The 21,818-nt window shown below is 36.4% G+C and overlaps 1 protein-coding gene across 1 annotated transcript; it reads left to right on the plus strand.

Moving 5' to 3' along the window:
- Positions 1-4,243: 4,243 nt before the first annotated feature.
- Positions 4,244-15,406, plus strand: STEAP2 (STEAP2 metalloreductase). Its single transcript, XM_032592398.1, has 4 exons — positions 4,244-4,764; positions 7,769-8,296; positions 10,711-10,875; positions 12,823-15,406. Exons 1-4 carry the CDS (start codon positions 4,273-4,275, stop codon positions 13,108-13,110), a joined length of 1,473 nt encoding a protein of 490 aa, XP_032448289.1. The 5' UTR covers positions 4,244-4,272; the 3' UTR covers positions 13,111-15,406.
- Positions 15,407-21,818: the final 6,412 nt, after the last annotated feature.

Raw genomic sequence — 21,818 nt, forward strand, 5'->3', positions numbered from 1 at the left:
TGATACCTTCCCATTGTTAGCATTTCAACATAAGAATTTGGGCGGGGAGGGATACAAACATTTAGTCCTTAACAAGAGTTAATCTTTTTAAGCAAGTGACAATAATTATATCCTTTGGAATTTAGGATGGGTAAAGAGAAACCAGGAGGAGGTCGAAGGAGAGTGATAAAACAGTGGGTCAATGCATCAGATTTCTTCTGCTGTCTAGAATTATCACTTTGAATATTTGACTAGGATTTTTGGAAGGCTCAGAAAATGAGTGACTGAGTGGGGTGGAGGCAGAGATTCATTATTTTTGATGAATAAGTGACAGAAACAAGAGGCCATGAGGTTGAATGGTTTATCCATTTGAATGATGACATACTGGAGAAGGATGACCACTGTTGGTGTAGAGAGGAAGACTGTGTATGTATTGGGGGCCAAAGGCACTAGTGATAAAGAATAAGCTAGAAGTCAGTAGATAAAAGCAGTGCTTATAAGAAAGTTTTATGAGGTGCCACGAGCCTCAGTGGAGCTGAGTGTTCGCAGGAGAGGAGAAGAAAGGTTCAGATGTGGCCTTGCAAAGTCAAAAATACACCTACATCATGGCCCTGGGGGATTACATTTTCTTGGTAGCATATCTAAATCATCAGGTTGTGAATGTTATCAAGATATCTGAGGTCAGCATTTTCAGAGTTACTGTCATCAATAATGAATGCCCTAGATGTTTATATATGAAACAAATTAGGTTCTATTTATGTAGCATAACAGCTGCCATTCAGCCAGAGGAATGTCAAGGAAACTCTTCTAAACAAAATCTTAGGAGGGAGGCCACATAGCTGAGTATAATCCAATTCTTTTACCTTGATGGTAAATACACTTCAAGTATTAAATGCAAACAGCAAGTTGAATGGCCATTCAAGAAAAACTGTGACCTTGAAATTTCAAGGAACCCACCCATGTGCTACTTGCATCACACTTAAATCGAGCTCATAAAGTTGAAGTGTCACAGTGTGAAATATAAAGTAGTGATATAACTATTATTATATAGCCTTAAGACTTGGAGACAAAAGGATTTTAGTATTGGACTGCAGGAGTGAAGTACAACCTCTTTGTTTTCCATTTAACAAAGGAAACTGAGACTCAGGAAACAAGGTGATTTCGGAGGCCTCAGCCTGTCTTTTCTCCTCAACACCACATAAACAAAACTTTTCATAAATGACATAGTCTTCTCAATTCTTTGATCTGAGAAGGTAGAGAGACTCCAGGACCTTGCTAATCAAATTATAGCCCATGAACTACAAGGACCAGGGCCATCACCCAGGAGCTTGGGAGAAACACAGAATCTTGAGCCTCACACCAGACCTAGTGCATTTTAACAAGATCTCAGGTGATCATATTCACATTAAAGTTTGATAGACATTATTCCAGAGCAAGTCAGTAACTCCCATTTGCTCCAATCAGCAGAACCCCTGATGCCTGGAGAGTTGAGGAGTCCCTTTGCAGACAGAAAGAAAAGATACCATCACTGACCATTCCGAATGTTGAATGTGATGAAACAACAGGAACAAAGTATGCCGGGCAGTGGGATGACAGTTTAAAGAGCAGTACTGCCCTTTCCAGAAAGTGGAAAAAGGGAAATTGCAAAATAGTGAGTGGACCTTCTGATTCTGCTCCTGCCCAAGAAGGAGAGGGGAAAGGACAGCGTGCATTTCCTCAGCTTCCTCTGCTCCAGAGGGCAACCGTTACTCTCTTGCTAGTGTTACTTTTCATTATTACGAACAACAGTGTAAAAACGAGCATAATTGAGGATCAAAAAGCCACATTTGTTCTTTCTAAATACCAAATTTAAGTATTAGCTTCAATCCTGAATCTTTTAGTAGGGTTGTTTTCAAGCGTGGCTGCATTTAATTAAAACACTTGATGATCTCCAGAAACAAAGAAACAAATCCTGATGCCCAAGCTGGACTGCAGACCAGTTAAACAAAAATGGGTGGAGTGGTGGAGGTGACTGGGTGTCGCTGGGTTTGAAAGCTCCTCAGGTCATGTCAGTGTGCAGCAAGAGCTGAGAACCACTGCTTTAGCAGGCCATTCTCCCGTGTGGGAAGAAGCAGCTCTGAGATTGGAATCCTGCATCTTCATTTACTCAAGTGCTGGGATCCCCTACTACTCCCATAGCACCAAGCAGAGTCAGCAAACCTCAGGTCACGCCAGTGGGGCAGTTTTCGTATTTAGGAGATGTCACAATCTCTATTCAGAAGAACTCAGGACTGGGAAACAGGACACCTGGGTTCCTATGTGTGAGTCTAATAACTCTTTCCCCCTTAGGTAACATATACGATTAGGGTCAAGTTGGCCAGTTCACCTTGCATTGTTGAATGAAATGACCATTGATTTAATTATATCTGTTTTTTTTTTTAACTGCTCTTGATTCCCAAGATAGCCCATGATTTCTCCAAGAGGATGTTGATGGTTTGTATTACTCTGGTGCCTCTGACCTCTGCCTGGCCTTCTGAGTGCATGGGAAGCAGATAATTACCACCCCCTTCTATCTTGAAAAGTGTGAAAGGAAACGTGTAATAGATTCAAAAATAGGGAGTTTTCTCCCTTCCCAGGATCTGAGTTAGACATTAAGATCACTAGCTAATGCTGAGGGGCAAACCACGGCCAGAGAAGGAGAATATACTACTCCGTGGTTGAGCACAACCATAACTAACTGTTCCATGTCGCCCCCCACTCAAAGAAAAAGCCCTCTCTTAAATTCTTGACATGCACCAAAGTGACAACATGCCTTAGCTGGACTGCATGGGTTCTAATCATGGCTCCCTGACTTTCTCACCTTTCACCTTGGACAAATTAGTCATCTACTGCATGTCTGGTGCCTCCTGTTCACAGTGGGCATGGCAACATTAGCACCTGTCTCAAAGAGTGGTTGCAGGGTTCGGTCAGTGAATAAAAAAAAGCACAGTTGGCAGATAGAATGTGTTATGTGAGTATTAGGCAATATTATTATTGTTTTTCTGAAGATTAACTTACAGGTTTTTTGAGTCATTGTGATCCATTTCTAGGGTAAGAAGTTGAGTTTTTCTGGCTTTCTTCTACATTTCAAATGTCATTTAATTAAAACCCCAAAAACATGTTTTTTGAAGCATTCTACCTGTTCCTGTAAAATCCATTAAATCCTCTGTGGTGCTTACATCTGCTGTAACCATAAAAGACATTGCGCAATGGGGATGGAGTGGAAGAGTGTTTTTTGTTCAGATCCAGCAGTGACACTGATTCATGGCCATCTGATGTGTCTTCTTGAGCAAGTCATTATGTTACTCACTTAAGTAAAAAAGAATTTGATAAATTTTTTCAGGGAAAATAAACGGCATCCTATTCTGTGAAGCCAACCAATAAAAGGGGAAGAAAAAGATTTCATAAGTGTTGTGTAATTTAAGACCATAAACACATTACTAACCCCGTTTTCATCGGAAAGCTGTCTTTCTCAGTAAAGTATAGGATATAGGGTGAATGACAGAAGTCAGTGGAATCCTTTGTTATATTTTAAAGCCTGTTTTTCTTTAACTCTTATTTAAATGCAGGGGTTCATTTTTTATTAGCTGATTTATCTCTCATTTAAGAATAAAGTCACTCATTAGCTGTGGAGGTGTATAGGATCATTGATTGACTCCATCCTAAATGATTCTAGCCAGTTTTAGTTTAAATAGTTTTTTGTGGCTTTTTTGTCTTCTGTTGTCATGTGAGCTGTCACATGCCAGCACGGTCCCCTCTACCTCTAGTGGCATTTCTGATTGGTTCCCTCTGATCTGTTGCCAAACTGGGGAATCAGACTTGTTAGAACCATGTTTCTAGGTGAAAACTTCAGTCTGGTTCCTTTTGTGCCATGGTGTCTTGCTGCTCAACGAGGGGTCAGCAGACCAGCAGCATCAGCATCACCTTGTTAGAAATGGAGAATCTTGGGCCTCACTCCAGACCTACTGAGTCAGAATCTGCATTTTAATAAGATTCTTGGGTGATTCATGTGTCCATTAAAAATTTAGAAGCCACACTTTAGCATATCAACTTTGTGACAGTTCATTTTTCTACTTTGACATCCTTTTTTAGCTTACAAATTGTGTCTTGCTGGGTTCTAGGTTTTATACACCTTGCCAAAATATTTCACCTCTAGAAATGAGAGGTAGTATTTTAATGTCTAGAAGTGTTTGAATGTTTGGTCATAAGTAATTGATGAAGATTTTATTTTCTCTCCCCTAGGATATCTCTGGTGATCTTGAAAGAGCCTGTATCATGGAATCGATCTCTATGATGGGAAGCCCTAAGAACCTTAGCGAAACTTTTTTGCCTAATGGCATCAATGGTATCAAAGATGCAAGGAAGGTCACCGTGGGTGTCATTGGAAGTGGGGATTTTGCCAAATCGCTGACGATTCGACTTATTAGATGTGGCTATCATGTGGTTATAGGAAGTAGAAATCCTAAGTTTGCTTCCGAATTTTTTCCTCATGTGGTAGATGTCACTCATCATGAAGATGCTCTGACAAAAACAAATATAATATTTATTGCTATACATAGAGAACATTACACCTCCCTGTGGGACCTGAGACATCTGCTTGTGGGTAAAATCCTGATTGATGTGAGCAATAACATGAGGATAAATCAATATCCAGAATCCAACGCTGAATATTTGGCTTCATTATTCCCAGATTCCCTGATTGTCAAAGGCTTTAATGTTGTCTCAGCTTGGGCACTTCAGTTAGGACCTAAGGATGCCAGCCGGCAGGTATGTATTTTTTGTGTTTTTTTTTTAATTTGTTTTTAAATTTTCTTTTCTTTGTTTTAATTATTGAAGTATAGTTGACATACAGTGTTCTGTTAGTTTCAGGTGTACAACATGGTGATCTGACAATTCAGTACATTACTCAGTGCTCACCACGAGAAGTGCAGTCACCATCTGTCACCACACATTAGTACCATACTATCGACTATGTTCCCTATCTCTACTTTCATCTCCATGACTTACTTATTCTATAACTAGAAGTTTGTACCTCCTAATCCCTAATTTAAGTGGTGAAAAAAATGTCATACTTCTAAAAAGCAAATTCTGACTCTCCAAGGATTATCATTTTGAAAACTGTATAGGAGCATCTGAAAAATCGTGTCCTGACCTTGTAAGGGCACATTTCTACCCCTATAAAATAATGTGGAAAGCTAAGAAAATTACTTGTATTTTCCTGTCACTTGACTTTTCCTGTCACCAGCTAATTCAGGGAAAGGCAAAGTTGGCTGATGAATAATGGGCCACATTGCCTTGAGTCTCTCCTGGCTTCCACAAAAACAGAAACAATAACAAACATATCTTTTTTCTTCCTCTATCTCCCAAACTTTCTTCCTCCCTTCTCCTTCCTGGCAGCTGTTTGATAACAGGATTCCATCTGCATATGAAACACTATTTAGTAGGATCCTCAAGAAGAATTCTTTAGTAGTACCTTTTTACTTTACATAGATTCTTCATAGAATTTAAAATAGTGCAGCCCATTTTATTTAAAGTGTAAATTTTAATCTGTGTGGAGAGGCAGGCTGGATTTCTTAGGTTCTTTTTTAGTATATGGGTTCAATCTAGTTCAACCTGAGAATAAAGCAGATGGGGAGCTCCATCAATGCCTATATGGAATGAGAACCTTTAGAAGTAAACGTGTAAAATAGTGCACCTTAAAAATCTTTTAAAGGTGTAGTCATGCATCATAGTTAAGCATGGTGGTAAAAGACTTTTATTATTTTTGTCGATAAAGACAGTTTATGCCTTAGATTAAGTGCCTTAAGAAATAAATTCAAGTATTATACCACTGCATGCATATCCAGTCATGATAACCATTCACTTTCAGGTCTTTGATTTGGAAGAGTTGGAAAAGATTATATACTTTCCAGCTTTCCAAAGGTCATTTCTAAATCCTTTTTTCTTTTGTATATCTATCAAAGTTTAGGAATGGATACATACCAAATTTAAATTTAAACCTAAATTTAATCCTTTGCCCATAATTGTGATAATTGTTATTTATTCATTTATTTTGAGAGAGAGAGAGAGCAAGCAGGGGAGGAGCAGAGAGAGAGGAGGAGCAGAGAGGCTCTGTCAGCACAGAGCCCAGTGTGGGGCTTGAATTCATGAACTGTGAGATCATGACCTGAGCTGAAATCAACAGTCGGATGTTTAACCAACTGAGCCACCCAGACACCCCTTGATAATTTTAATTCATTAACAACAACTGTGGAACAAATAATTAAATTTAAAGTGAGTTACAGAAATAGTTTTGTTTGTATTTCTTGGCCCTCTGCCTTTATTACAAAAGTTGGATTTATACATTTAGGTTTATAAATTAAATAAATTTTAAATTTATTTAAATTTAAATAAATGTTATAGTTTATAGGTTATATCTATAATTAAATTTTATTACTTTAGGGTTTTTTAACAAGAAGTAAAAAAAAAAAAAAAAGTCACCATTGTCAAAACTGTAATAAATTACCTTAGAATGCTTTTCCTTATTTCTTTGGAATATGTATTCTTCCCCACTCCATTTTAGAAATTTGTGAACATTTGTATAATAGTATAGAGTCTGTTACTCCTCTGGTTAATGTTAAGTAGAATTAATAATTGGAAGAGCTCTACATTATTAGCATAATGCAAATTTTAGCATGCAAATATTTTAGTGTGGTCTGTTCCAGAGACCTTATATAAACATCTTCAGGGATATATTTAGGGATTTGTTTTCCCCAAACATTACCCAGAGATTTTATAGCAATATTTTTCTAGCCCTGCGTAAGATGACCTCCCCGTAAGTTATACTGGCTCACTTCAGCAGTGAATTGGTGACAATTCACAAATACTTGTTGAATTCTCAATTACAGTAATTTACCTAAGAGGTTTGTGTAGTTTGAAAGTCCACCTTCACCCCCCAAGCCATCACGTCATTATGTTATATAGAGGTAACATCTTAGTGTTAGAAAATGGCAGTTGCTTTACTATTTAAATTAACTAAACCTTATAATACCATTTTTCCCCCACATAGGTATAGTATCACTATTTACAGATGAAAGAATTTCATATTCTGACCAGTGAAGTAATATAATAATAATAATAACTTGAGATTCATGGTTCTTCAGATACTTGGTCAATCAGTTTCTAAAACAAAGATAAATTTTATAAATAGTATGTCATTGTGACATAAGTTAGAGATTTTAATTGCAAATTCAACCACCCAGAGTTCATGCCCATCTTCTCTCTTGCTGAATATCTATAAAGGACAGTACTTGTAATCCCTCTACTAGACAGAATCGCTACAGTCCTAGAACTGAATATTGTCCTCGAAAGTCCAGGAAGCCAACCCCACCCTGATACCTGTGAGAGTGAGAGCTGGAGTGGGCAGGAGAGGGCCAGCAGCCCAAACTCCACCTCAACCTTACCGTGCCACTGCTGCCGAAACACGTGGTCTAGAAACCTTTCTTTCCTCCTGGCTTTCTTCCCGTGAGGACTTCCCGATCCCAGGCTCTAGCAGGATTGTTCTGCATTTTATTTTCAGGTCATCACAGGTAGCAAGGACTTTGTTGTTTCTATGACAGTTTTAACCTATTAATAAATAGACAAATATGTTAATAAATGCTTTACCTCCTTAACTTTTTGCATCCCTCAAGGTCGTCACAAATGACATTCCATGGGTGAAGTGGAGCATGGATCGTCACTGTCACCATTTTTACAAACAATAGTAATGATGAGTCTTTTGTTTTTGCCGCAGGTCTATATATGCAGCAACAATATTCAAGCTCGACAACAGGTTATTGAACTTGCCCGTCAGCTGAATTTCATTCCTGTTGACTTGGGATCATTATCATCAGCCAGGGAGATTGAAAATTTACCCCTGCGACTATTTACTCTCTGGAGAGGGCCAGTGGTGGTAGCCATAAGTCTAGCCACGTTTTTCTTTCTTTATTCCTTTGTCAGAGATGTGATACACCCATATGCTAGAAACCAGCAGAGTGACTTTTACAAGATTCCTATTGAGATTGTGAATAAAACCTTGCCCATAGTTGCCATTACTTTGCTGTCCCTGGTATACCTAGCAGGTCTCCTGGCAGCTGCGTATCAGCTTTATTACGGCACCAAATATAGGAAATTTCCACCTTGGTTGGAGACCTGGTTACAGTGTAGAAAACAGCTTGGATTACTAAGTTTTTTCTTCGCTTCAGTCCATGTTGCCTACAGCCTCTGCTTACCAATGAGAAGGTCAGAGAGATACTTGTTTCTCAACATGGCTTATCAGCAGGTATGGAATGTGCTCATTATTTACTGGATACTAGTAAAATACCTTATCAGTATATCTGTAAAATGTAAGATTTAAAGTAGTGTGAGCTTTTACACATCTTATAATAGAAATTTTGGTATATTTAGGGAGGGGAAAGAATTATTCTTCACACAGTGTTTCTGTTTAAGAATTACGTGGCTGATCCAAAATCATTTAGGATAAAAACTGCTACTATACCTTTCTTTGAAGAGTAAGAACAGAAATAAAGGATTCAATTCTTCCATTTTTTTTTTTTGATGTTATGATTGCAGTGATTGTTTTCAGCATTAAACATGAGTTAATGTTTTATGATGGGCCATGTTCCATGGAACAATGAGGCATCTCTCAGTAAACATATGCGACAAAATTACAACTAGTGAAAATACAAAACAGAATAGGAAGCCAAGATCAGGAGACATACATTTGTAAGGCTTTTGATATCAAAAAAGCTGAAAAGATACTTTGGTGAAGCTTTAGTTACTCAGGTGAACCTTTATAGCACTTAGCTCTTCAAGAAAATCTCAGGGAAAGCTTCATGGAAGGAGCTTAATGATGGAGCCAAGTATGATTTTCCTCAATAATTCCCACTGAGCAAATGTAACGTAAAGGGTTTCACTGAAGTTATCTGCTGTAGCATTTACCTGTGACAGCCAAGGACACTGCACCAAAACAAATGTGAGCTTTTGCGTTTTATAAGGAACCAAGGCATCATGATCCAGCTTTGTAGCACTAGATACTTAGGCCTGTTTCAACAATTTCAACCTAAAGTTATTTGAAAAAAATTTGGTAAATTGATGTTCTTCAAGCCATTGTCTCTGTAAAAATACCCCTTCCCCTAACTGAATGCTAAGGCTTTGCTATCTGCTGCACCAGCTCCCTCACTGGTTGTTAAGTTGTTTGCTCAGATCTCACCTCCTCAGGGACGCTGAGCCTGGACACCCTTTTAAATTCTGCTATGCGCTTCTGATTCAACCCCTAGACTCTTCCTCCTCCCTCCAGTCCCTCCTCCTCTGCTCTACCTTCACTCTTTTCAATAGCATTTATCATCTCCTAATACACTTTATGTTTTCCTTGTTGATTATATTTACTGTTGTCTGCCTCCTCTTATCAGAACATTATTTCATGAGGGGAGGGACCTTTGTCCATTTTGTTCACTGATAGATGCCTAATGCCTAGAACTGTGCCTGGCATATAGTAAGGCACTCCCAAAGTGTATTTGTGGGATGAATGAATGAACCAGGAGGCCAGGTAGATCCAGGTTGTAAGCTGTAGGTATGTCCTACCGAGGTATGTCCTTGTTCTGTATTGTTGTATAGATGTCAAAAAAGGTATCAAACAAGAGCCTTTTTCCACAGAGGAGCTCTGTGGCTTTCTTCGGGATGTTGGTATGATTGTTCCAGGGACCTCATGCTCAGAACTAGCTTTTCTTTTTTTATTTCAAGTTTGTTTGGTTAACTGGAACTGGACAAAGTTAAACTGTTTTAAGTTAGAGTCTGTTATCCACGAACAGATTTTATTTAAAACAAAGCTTTAACCCAAGGAGTCCAACCCTTGGGAGTCTAAACTTGGGTTTAGAGTATATATGTATACTCTAATCATATTGTTTACATGTAAATAAACCTTTTTTTAAGTAAATAGACAATTCTAAAAGTAATCCCTGTGCAGAATACCACATATTCAGAGTTAATCAAGTCTGACTTGATTATATATGTATTATCAATGTAAGGGAAAGACATTTGGAAAAGTACTATATCCAAGTGAGGCAATTGAATAGTTGGAAAAGTATATTGATGAGGCAATTCAAGAGAATAAATATTTGCGTTCGGTATGATTTTATCCATATGGAAATCTCAGCTTCCTGAAGAAAAGAAGTTAAGAAAAAAGAGATAAATTAACATATAAATATTCTTCATGGAGAGAGGAAGATAGAGGCATAATTTAGAAATTCTCTTCCTGAGTTCTAATTTGATCTAAGACCAGAATGTATCCAAAATATTTAACCGAGTTTAAACCAACTTGGAGAAGTCTCTCAAAACTAATTGTAACTGCCAGTATGTTTTTTATGTCACCTTGGAACCAACCACTTGGCATTCATGGTCTTGGGACTTCAGGCCAGGAATGGTGGTGAATTATAATGCAGATGGTAGATTTACTCACCCCCTTACACACATGCAAGGAAAGAGAGAATCTTAGTCCTCCTTTTATTTAACTCCCTCTTCTCTTTTCCCCACACCTGGAACAATAACATCCACTAATAGGTTCTCCATCATAGTCTTAAATTGAAATAATGCAACTTGAATATATCCATATATGATGTATTCTCATGCCAAGAGTGAACTGTGCTGAATCAGTTAATGTTCTGCCAAATAAAAGAAATTCAAATTTGCTCTCATTAGGTTCATGCAAATATTGAGAACTCTTGGAACGAGGAAGAAGTTTGGAGGATTGAAATGTATATCTCCTTTGGCATAATGAGCCTTGGCTTACTCTCCCTCCTGGCAGTCACCTCTATCCCTTCAGTGAGCAACGCTTTAAACTGGAGGGAATTCAGTTTTATTCAGGTATGTGGGTTGAGGGATTGGGTGGCATAAAATTTAAGTGTTAAATACAGTTTAATTTTAAATATGCTTCTTATAAAAGAGTGCCTTTGGGGCTGCATTTATACATCTAGCTCAAGGAACAAAAACTGCTGGAAGCCAGCTTAGGACCATTTGGGTTTAGTTAGTAAAAGACCAGTACAGGATTCTACTAGAAGACTCTGATAGCACTGCTTACTATGTTACGGGTTAAGGTTATTTTAAAAAGAAAAAAAATGAAAGTGGGGATGGGTAAGTTTAGATCAAGTTTAGTGCCAAAAGTCAGTTTGTTATTAGACCAATGAGTGAATAATTATTTCACATTTTGAGCCACCTTGATCTTTCTAGAAAAATCTCATTAATTTGAATTCAAGTTGGGGAGAAGGTGAGTCTGAATATTGTAAAAGAAAGGTGTGTGTATACACACAAACACAAGCAGTGGCAAATTAGGTAACTGGGCTGCTGGGTTATGACAAGCAACCAGCCTTACGGATCTTGTTAGTATATGTATTTAATATATGAGTTGTATATATATGTATATGAGTACATATAAAGGGTTTTCAAAGTAGCACTGTGTTCTTTAATAAACAATTCACCTTCTCCAGTAATGGTTATTTAATAAATTTGCCTATTTTTAAAACATGTAATTCAAACTTAGACCCTACCTATATTATCACAAAATCAGGACTGGTTGTATCCAAATGGTTTATAGCACAATATGTGGATGACTGTCATTGGGTAGTACACTAAATTTTGTTTTGTTTTGTTTTTGCCTATTTGCTCAATTCATCTAAAGAACTCATTTAAGTTAAGGGCATATCCCTGTCTAAATTAACTTTTCCTTTTTGAAGGCAAGAAAATGTGAAAACTTTTCCTGTTGTTAGCTTAATCACATCTGAAAAGAGATAGAAGGCCCTCTGATAAAGGGTGTTAGACGGATGCAAATTATCATTAAATAGAGATGAGTAACTGCCAAACAGGACAATTTTCTGCTAGTTGATCCTTTCCCAGTGAAGTTAGACATTACATCGTTATACTGATGTAATGTTACACAGACCATTTTGTCAAAGTAAGCAATCAAACATAATAATTTAGGGAACCCAGAATGCTGGCCTTTTAGATTTCCACCTATAAACTAACAGAAGTACTCTTAATATAAATTTCATTTAATGTGGTCAATAAAGCCACATGTTTGAAATGCTATTCATATTATATACTAATACTATAATATTTTTCATGTTCAATATTTACATGTTTACTTTCAACTAGTATATTTATGTGAGGCAGGGTGTGTGGGGGGAGTGTATATGAATAAGAATGCCCTTCAGCATTCACACACACACATACATACATAATATTTTTTTAATACACACAACTGGTGGAAATGTGGATAACCTTCATAAAGAAGTTTGGCAGTTTTCATCAGTATCCTTAAGGAAAACCCAGATGTTTTCACCAGTAATCCCACTATTAGAAACAAGTTATAAGAAAATAAACCAAGATATAGAGAAGGGCTTATAGTTGAGGAAAGTTGGAAACAGAGTAAATGATCTGTTGGAAACAGAGTAAATGAGTAAACAAAAAAGTCAAGTAAATTGTAACATCCATTCAGTGGGATATTACATAACATTAGGGTCAATTTTTTCATGTTTCATGACATGAGGAGAAAGTTCTTGATATAAAATAATCACAGTATCAAGCTATATGCAGTATGGTCTTATTTGTATAAGATGTGCAAATATATAAATAAATATATATGAAATATATGAAGATATTAAAATTCTTTAATTCAGGAGAGCACAAAGAGTAGCTCAATAATTTAAGATAAAATAGTTTTAGCACACTGTAAACATGGGTGTAGCTGGATAGGTTAATTTATGAGTTTGAATAACTTCTTATACTTTGTTTCTTTTTCTTCCTCCTCTACCCAAGTCTACGCTTGGATACGTTGCTCTGCTCATAAGTACTTTCCATGTTTTAATTTACGGATGGAAACGAGCTTTTGAAGAAGAGTACTACAGGTTTTATACACCACCAAACTTTGTTCTTGCTCTTGTTTTGCCCTCAGTTGTAATTCTGGGTAAGATCATTTTACTCCTTCCATGCATAAGCCGAAAGCTAAAGAGAATTAAAAAAGGTTGGGAAAAGAGCCAATTTCTGGAAGAAGGTATTGGAGGAGCAGTTCCTCATCTCTCACCAGAGAGGGTTACAGTAATGTGATGATAAATGGTGCTCATTGATGCCATATAGAATTCTGCTCATGCCATTATTTTTATGACTTCCTTTATGTTCATTTGCAAGTGCATTGTCAAACTGACGTGGGCTGAAATCCTTACAGTAAGATCTCAATCAAATTAGTGGCAGAACTTTCTTGAAATTAATTTTCACAGAGATCAATTTTGGCAATATGAATTTTTGTGGTCAACTTATATGTTTTGTTTTACACAACCATAACACTCTTGTTATTTTAATAAACTGTATTCCATAATCAGGCAAAAATATTTATGGCGAATAATATAGATATAACCTAATGTTAAAAAAACTTTACAAATCAGCAGAATTTTAAGTGTTAATATAATTGAATGGATGCATTTTTTTTTCCTGAAGCTTACTTAAGGTTTTAATTGTCATCCAGCTTAAGAAATAGAAACACATAATCATACATTAACTTTAAGAAAGGACATGTGACATTAGCATCTAGGTAAGGGTGAATGGTAACATTCCTATATTTTTCTCATAAGATAGGGTTTGAAGAATGTAATTAATTGTATGAACCAGTGTGCTTTGTGAACAAACACAAATTAAAAAAAAACAAATTGAATCTGACGTATTTGAAATGCAAAGGAGACATGAAATACATACTGATAATATGTACCTTATGAAAGATTTCATTCCTTATCTTTTTACAGAGCAGTTTCATTTGCATATTAATATGTTGATTTCGGAGAAGACCGTGATATTTGGCTTCCAAAACTGATTTTTCTACTATAGTACCAATCCAGGGAATCTTACAGTTGTTTCTAGTGACAGGGAGGGTATTAAGTTTATACACAAGGGGTTGTTTGTCAGCTGATCTATGTTGTTGTACATTAGCCAGTCCCCACTCTCTCTGGTATATGATTTTACTGATGTTCACTGAGGGATTATAATATGCCAGGCACTGTTCTAAGCACTTTACTCGTACTGTCCCATCTAATATTTACAACTCCATGACAGAGGTTGTTATATCCTCATTTTACATAGGAGAAAACAGAAGGACAGAAAAGCAATTTGCCCAAGGTCACACAGTTAGTAAGAGCCAGAGCCAGCATTTAATATGTAGACAGTCATATTTCCGAGGCTACGGTTTTAACCACTAGGCTAATGGCCCCTGCTCCATCCTTATGCATTCATTACCATCATGATGCCAATCTAGATGCTTCCTCTTTTGTCAGTAAAGGCACTGACATTCTTCACAGTGTGTTGTGGGTATCAAAAATATATGAAAATATTACAGTCATAAATTTATTATTGATTGTGGGATAATCTACAGTTCCTCACCTTGCAAGAGGCTCTTGCTTGGGACCTGACCCTGGAGACCTATGGCAGTCCATATGACCCTATGCAGTGAGGGACTCCAGCAGGGTAGGACCATAGCAGTTTTAACGAATGGCTAAGGACCTGCAGAATCTTAAAAGTCCCTGAAGAGTTGGTCATCCCTTTTTTCTCTCCCTGAGAAGTCCTCCTGCCTGTTCAACCATTCATGAGGGAGCAGTTTGGAAGCATGAAGGATATTAAGAAAAGTGATTAATTATAAATCTACTCTAGAGACATATAATCATACAAATTATTCATAAAAATTTTCAGTGCTGACACTCCACATTAAAATTGCATTTTGTTCAAACTTTGATTAGAATGCCCTACATTTTTTTCATTTGTTCCTTCCTTATTAAAATAGAAAACTGCAGATAAGATACAATTATATGCATTATGTAATTATATATCCTGAAATTATAACATTTCTAAACTTATACCCACTGAAGTACTGCTGAATGCAACTGCCAAAATAAAAGTTCTATTTAGTGGAGGCTACCTTTCCCATCATTGGCTCTTTCCCTCCTACTGCACCCTGTCAATTTGGTAAATCACTCATGATTCTCTGGTGTTCTCTTCTTGGTGAATTTTAGTATCTTGTACTTCTTAATTGAGCTCTCCCTTTTTAAAATTTTAATTCTATTTTTTCCCTCTTCATAATCATTTCCTTGCTAGTTTTTAGTAGGAACTACCTTGGGTGATAACTTTTAAAGGGAAACACCCATACACTGTTGTAGCACACTAGTGAAATTAATAGCATATTTTCAGTTTGTTCCTCAAGTTACCCTCTGTCAAGACCATTGCTTTCACCATTTAATGTGAAAATACAATGAGACATTTTTAAAAGCTATATGACTATTGAATTATATTGTTGCATGTGTATATTAAGTAGCCAATAATATAACACTATTACAGATAAATGGGGCCTTTGAAAATGTGAAAAAACAAACTTTATGAAAATGTATATAGTATATAACTTTTGTTTCAAATGATAAATTCTTTTTCAGTACTACAAAGATGAAATAATTTTGAAGTTTTAGAATAAATGTAATATATGCATTCTAATTCTAATTCTAAATGTTTAAAAACCTTTCTAATACTGCAAAAATATTGACTTTTAATTTATTTAATTGACTCTTAATTGCTTTATTTTACCATTTTCTACCTGATTTTTTTTTCTTAATCATTATTTCTCATAATCACTTTTTTTTTTTTAATCATTACTCTGGCCTCAGAAGTAGAACTGAATTCTGCTCTTGCTAGATGTGAGAAAGTGGTAGGAACTTTAGTAGGGGTTTGTATTTTGAGAAGTGCCCCTGAGAAAATTATAAGAATGTAGAAAATATACCCAGTCTTAATCCTATGCAAAAAAACTAAGTAAGTTTCTTCCTAACAGGGAAGTAATCACAGGCTGAATCATGCTACTTAGCTTTTGTGTGCAGATTTCATATGTCTCCTCTATGAAGAATATTTAAAATCATGTTTAAATAAGAATATATTCATGCTAACATATATTTTTCAAAGCACATATGGAAATTTAGCCCAGATTGTCTACATATAGAGATTTTTATTTAAATTTTAAAATATTTTAAGGTATGAAGAAATTATATTTATAGGTATTTATGAGATAATTATTTTCTGCTACATACAGTATTGGCTAGTGAACTCCGTTTTAAACTATCTGATTAATTTCTTGTAAATTAGCATAATCTTGACTTGATTAAGGAATTTTACTTTCAACATTAATTTGATAATAGCAATTTAAGATATATTCATACTTTCAAATTATGAAAATTACTTGTGTAAAAGGGCTTCAAGAATATCATATCTGATTTTTGTATTGTTTATCTCTTACATAATATGATAAAATTTTAATTCTTTTTAATTGCCTTTTGCCATTAAACTATTTCATAATAAATTCTGTACAAAGAGTTTTTCCCCCAAATAGAGGTTTATTTGTGAAATGTAAAGGTTTCTTATGTGATATTTTAAATAAAGTACCATAAATGTAACTCATAAGTATTTCTTTAGGAATATTATAAACACTGAACCTGTGTCAGCCTAGAGAATCTCTGTTTGAAATAAGTATTCAAATAGCCTAAAATGTGGTGTTGAAATTATTTTGTGAATTTTTGCCTAAAGCATTGCTACATGTGCTCATGCCTTGATCCAGTGTTAACATTTCTATTTGTGATGTGTCATCCTGAAAATGAGATGCTCTACCCTTAATTGTTTATAAGTGAGTAAAAAAAATATTCTGGTGGATATTCAGTATATGTAATTGCTCTAAATGAACATGTACTGATTTTAGTGGAAACACAGTCTGTTGTTACCTTTGAACAGTGGATTTTATAGGAATGAATGGGTTCTTTAATTTTTTTAATGCAAGAAAATTATAAAGTGCTAATAATCACAGATTCTGTCCATATGATACCAAAAACAGTATTTTGGTTAGTTCAGCCTAACACACAAACATACCGAGATTTTTTTAACTTTCCAAATCACTGGCTTTCTATCATGCAGTCATACACAATTAGAGCAGACTATACATATAGGACTCTCCCCATGGCTGGACAGGCTAAATTAAATCACTAAGAAAGGTGCTTTTTTATGACTTCAAATTGTCAACTTCAATCTTAATTCTCTTAAGATTTTCCTTGAAGGTCTTTCATAGCTTTGCAGACATTCAGCCTACACAGGGCCTGGAAGTTGTCTCCCAATGTCTGGTTACCCTACTTCTTTAAAAGCTGCTGTCCATCACATTACTCAACTGCCCTGGCAGTTGGGTGTAACAATGAGACTGAGAGTTGGTCAGTGAGATGTAGGGGCACTGTGGTTGACTTCCTGGAAGTCTCTTCAAAGAAAAGCAGCATGTGTTCTTTATCTTATTCCTCCATCTTGCTGCCGTAATTGTGGATACAATAGGAGACCTGGCAAAAGTCTAAGAGGACCAAGGCCACACCCTAAGGAAAGCCTATTAGAAACTAAAAAGATCTTGACAACTTCTACTTCACTATTTGACTCCCTCTGCCTGTATTTAACTCACTGTGCATTTGGGTTTCTTTATATGAAGTCAGACTAATCCATTCTGGTCTTCTGTTCTTTGTCATGATTCTATTTAACACTGAATGAACTAGACTGCAATAATTCTTATCTTTAAAAGTTTTTCAAGGATAATGTGCAATTCAAATTGGAATTGATTTTCCATTGTTAATTAATGATACTCATTTTCTTGCCTTTGATCTTTCATTTGATATTTTGTATCTGCTTGGAAAATATTGTTTTCTTTATAACTGTGTAATAGCTATTTGCTGAAACTCTGTAATAGCTAAAATATCGCTATCAAATTACATGCCATTTTTTATATCATTCTCATAGATCTGCATCTAAATAAAAAGTATTATTTAATGTGTTTTAATCTCTTTTTTGAAGTGTTACATACAAATGGATTTTTCTTTCTTACTGAATAAGACTTCCCGTATTTGATGAAGGCCGTCTGTTTCTTTCTAGAAGCATCTGGAAAGCAATACATGAAATAGTTTTGGGCTTTTGGAGGTTTTGTTTGTTCGTTTTTGCCAAAGTAGTCATTTAGGAAGATATCTATCTAATGAGGTGGTATTTTAAAAATTATTTCAGGGCACCTGGGTGATCAGTCAGAAAAGCGTGTGACTCTTGATCTCGGGGTTGTGGGTTCAAGCCCCACGTGGAATGTAGAGGTTACTTAAACTTTAAAAAAAAATTATTTCAGGGGTGCCTGGGTGGCTCAGTAGGTTGAGCGTCCATCCAACTTCAGCTCAGGCCATGATCTTGCAGTCCATGAGTTCGAGCCCCACATCGGGCTCTGTGCTGACAGCTCGGAGCCTGGAGCCTGCTTCGGATTCTGTGTCTCCCTCTCTCTCTGCCCCTCCCCTGCTCATGCTGTGTCTCTCTCTGTCTCAAAAATAAATAAAAACATTTAAAAAATTAAAAAAATATGATTTCATTTCACTAGTGTTAAGTATCTTTAAACCAGGACTCAACATAATAGTTGAGCTGTATTCTGTAAGCAGAAACTGTATCTTATTCACTGCTGTATTCCCAGTGTGTCTAATGCAGTATGGTCCTGAAGATACTAATGAGATAATGAATGCTGACTCATCTTTAGAGAAAATTATGTTATTTATCACCCCACATGCATGCAGCTGTGCCTGCATCCTCCTGCCCACACCCCTCCCCATCACTGTCTCTACCTCCTGCCTTGCTTCCTGGCTGCCACCATCGCCACACTGCTGTACTGAGGAGAAACCAACCTTGGTGCCTGTGCGCAGGATCTGTGGAAGCTCTGGCTTCCCTGACAGCTGCCAGGGAATGCATGGGCGTTAATGTCCTGAGAGTAGGGTTGCCAGGCAAAATACAAGACACGCAGTTAAATTTGAAATGCAGACAAACAATGAATAATTTTTTATTTAATTCTATTACAATTGCACGGGACTTTTTTGTTGCTAAATCTGGCAACTCTCCCTGAGGAGTGATCTTTGACCAAAGAGATGCAGCACAAGAGGGAGCTGGTAGATAAATTCTCCCTTCATTTCCCGCAGATAAGCTAGCTATTCCACAGTATAATAATGCTTAAGGCCTCCATGAAAACATCATAAAAGACTGAGCAATTGGCTGCATTTGTTCCAAAGCTATGGCCAGCTCAAGTAACACCTATATTTGCCTGCCTCAACTTCTATCTTTTCCTCATCTGCTTCCCAGAGAGAGTGCCCACTAATAAAGTGGCAGCAAGTAAATGTTTGTTTGTTTGTTTGTTTGTTTGTTTGTTTGTTTGTTTAAGGCAGGCTCTAGGGAACCTAGGCTGGCAAATTAACTTTGGTAGAGGATTCTTCAAATGGAAAATGCGACATGACATAAATAATGTTGACAAAGTCGCACACAGGGCCCTGCAGGCTCAAAATCCAGATCACTTGAAAGCTCTGAGAGTGGATGCATCTCCCAGGGACAGATACATGTAGATCAAATGTATAGTGATTGTTAAATCAGAATAGTCATTTGTCATTTCTGTGAGAAATAATCAATGTCCTATAGGTAAGAATACCAGTATTGCCTTAACTAAGCATATTCTATCCTTTAATTTGTTCTTAGAAGAATTCAAATTATAGCCCAAAGTATGTTGGGATCTGTTATGGGATGAATTAAATCCCCCTAAAATTCATATTAATTCATAGGACCTTTAAAGAGGTATTTAAGGTAAAATGAGGTCATATGGGTGGGCCCTAATCCAAGGATAACTGGTGTCCTTAAAAGAAGAGGAGATAAAGGGGCACCTGGGTGGCTCAGTTGGTTAAGCCTCTGACTCTTGATTTCTGCTCAGGTCATGCATGAGCTCATGGCTCCTAAGAACAAGCCCCGCATTGGACTCTGTGCTGACAGCGCAGAGCCTGCCTGGGATTCTCTCTCCCCGTCTCTGGCCCTCCTCCACTCTCTCTCTCTCTCCCGTTCTCTCTCTCTCTCTCTCAAAATAAATAAACATTAAAAATAAAAAGGAGATAAAGACACTGAGGGAAGACCATGTGATGACAAAGGGACAAAATGTCCACCTACAAGCCAAGGAGAGAGGCCTCAAGAATGAAACCAATTTTGGACACCTTATGGACTTCTAGCCTCCAGACTGTGAGAAAATAAAATTTCTGTTGTATAAGCCACCCAGTCTGTGGTATTTATTTTGGCAGCCCTAGCAAATTAATACAGAGTCCATGGAATTGGAGCAAGTCAAGTCAGTTATAAACCTTGAATAATTAATGTCATTGGAATAAACTTGTCTGATTAATCCTGCTCCACAATAATCCTGGGTTTACTACACTGTAACCCCCACCATGTGAACACAATAGTTCTTTTTAGTTCTAAAAGCTGGAGAACATTTTCATTTCATGGAATATTCCTAAGTCACAGGACTGAAGCTTTGGTTAGGTACAAATCACTCCATAAATTCATTTCATTTACATATTACCATTTAGTTTCTCCATTAAACATGAATAGCTCTTCTATCTTCCTATTTAAAAGTCACTTGCAATTTGGATTATTAGTACATTTTTTATTAGAATAGTTGACTGCAGAGGTGGCTGATCTTTTACTTTTGTTCTGTCCCATGTATTTATTACTCCCAAATTTGCACTAATGATTCTGTCAGAAAGAGGTAATTATTTTTGTTTCTCTTTTAAGCTTTGTTTCTGTCACAAACTGAAAGATTTTTTAAAACACTGAAGTAGATAAAATGCCAGCTTTATATGTTTTCTTTCTGTTACATAATTCCCCTAAAGCTAACCTACAAAGACTATACTCTAATTACATTTCTTATGTGCTATAAAAATTCTATTTAAAATTAATTACTCTGACTCACAAAAGAATAACATTTGTTTGAACATTTGGAACATCTGGCATTATTTAGAGACTACAAATTCATATGTAATCTAAAATACTTACTAGAAACATTCTTAAGTTGTGCTAATGAATAATTACAATTTTACTAAATACTGCTTAATTAGGCAGTGTGCAAACAAGTATCAGGAAAAAATATCAGAAGAACAATGTTATTTCTTAATACTACATTTATTAATGTTCAAAATATCCTTAGTTTCAGTGGGAATGCAAACTGGTATGGCCACTCTGGAAAACAGTATGGAGGTTCCTCAAAAAGTTGAACATAGAACTACCCTATGACCCAGCAATTGCACTACCAGGTATTTACCCAAAATATACAAAAATACTGATTCAAAGGGGCACATGCACCCCAATGTTTATAGCAGCATTATCGACAATAGCCAAATTATGGAAAGAGCCCAAATGTCCATTGATTGATGAATGGATAAAGAAGTGGTGTGTGTGCGTGTGTGTGTGTGTGTGTGTGTGTGTGTGTATGTGTGTGTGCGCACACATACACAATGGAATATTACCCAGCCATCAAAAAGAATGAAATCTTGCCATTTGTAACAACATGGATGAAGCTTGGTGTATTACACTAAACAAAGTAAGGCAGAGAAAGACAAATACCCTGATTTCACTCGTGTGGAATTTAAGAAACTAAACAGATGAACATAGGGGAAAGAAAACTAGAGGGAGGCAAACCATAAGACAGACTCTTAATGACAGAGAACAAACTTTCTGATGGAGAAAGGTGGGTGGGGGATGGGCTAAATGGGTGATGGGCATTAAGGAGGGCAGTTGTGTGAGCACTGGGTGTTATATGTAAGTGATGAATCATTAAATTCTATTTCTAAAATCAGTATTATGCTATAGGTTAACCAGAATTTAAATAAAAACTTGAAACGTTAAAAAAAAATCTGAACTAGAACCAAAAAATAAATAAATAAATAATA

The sequence above is a fragment of the Lynx canadensis genome, chromosome A2, assembly GCF_007474595.2.
Source record: "Lynx canadensis isolate LIC74 chromosome A2, mLynCan4.pri.v2, whole genome shotgun sequence".
In the NCBI taxonomy this organism is placed as follows: domain Eukaryota; kingdom Metazoa; phylum Chordata; class Mammalia; order Carnivora; family Felidae; genus Lynx; species Lynx canadensis.

Bases quoted from the DNA above. Each gene is read 5' to 3' on its own strand.
- STEAP2 (XM_032592398.1), top strand. From the start codon at position 4,273: ATGGAATCGATCTCTATGATGGGAAGCCCTAAGAACCTTAGCGAAACT. The intron at 8,297-10,710 runs GTATGGAATGTG...TGCTCTCATTAG, and splicing joins TCAACATGGCTTATCAGCAG to GTTCATGCAAATATTGAGAA. The intron at 10,876-12,822 runs GTATGTGGGTTG...CCTCTACCCAAG, and splicing joins GGGAATTCAGTTTTATTCAG to TCTACGCTTGGATACGTTGC.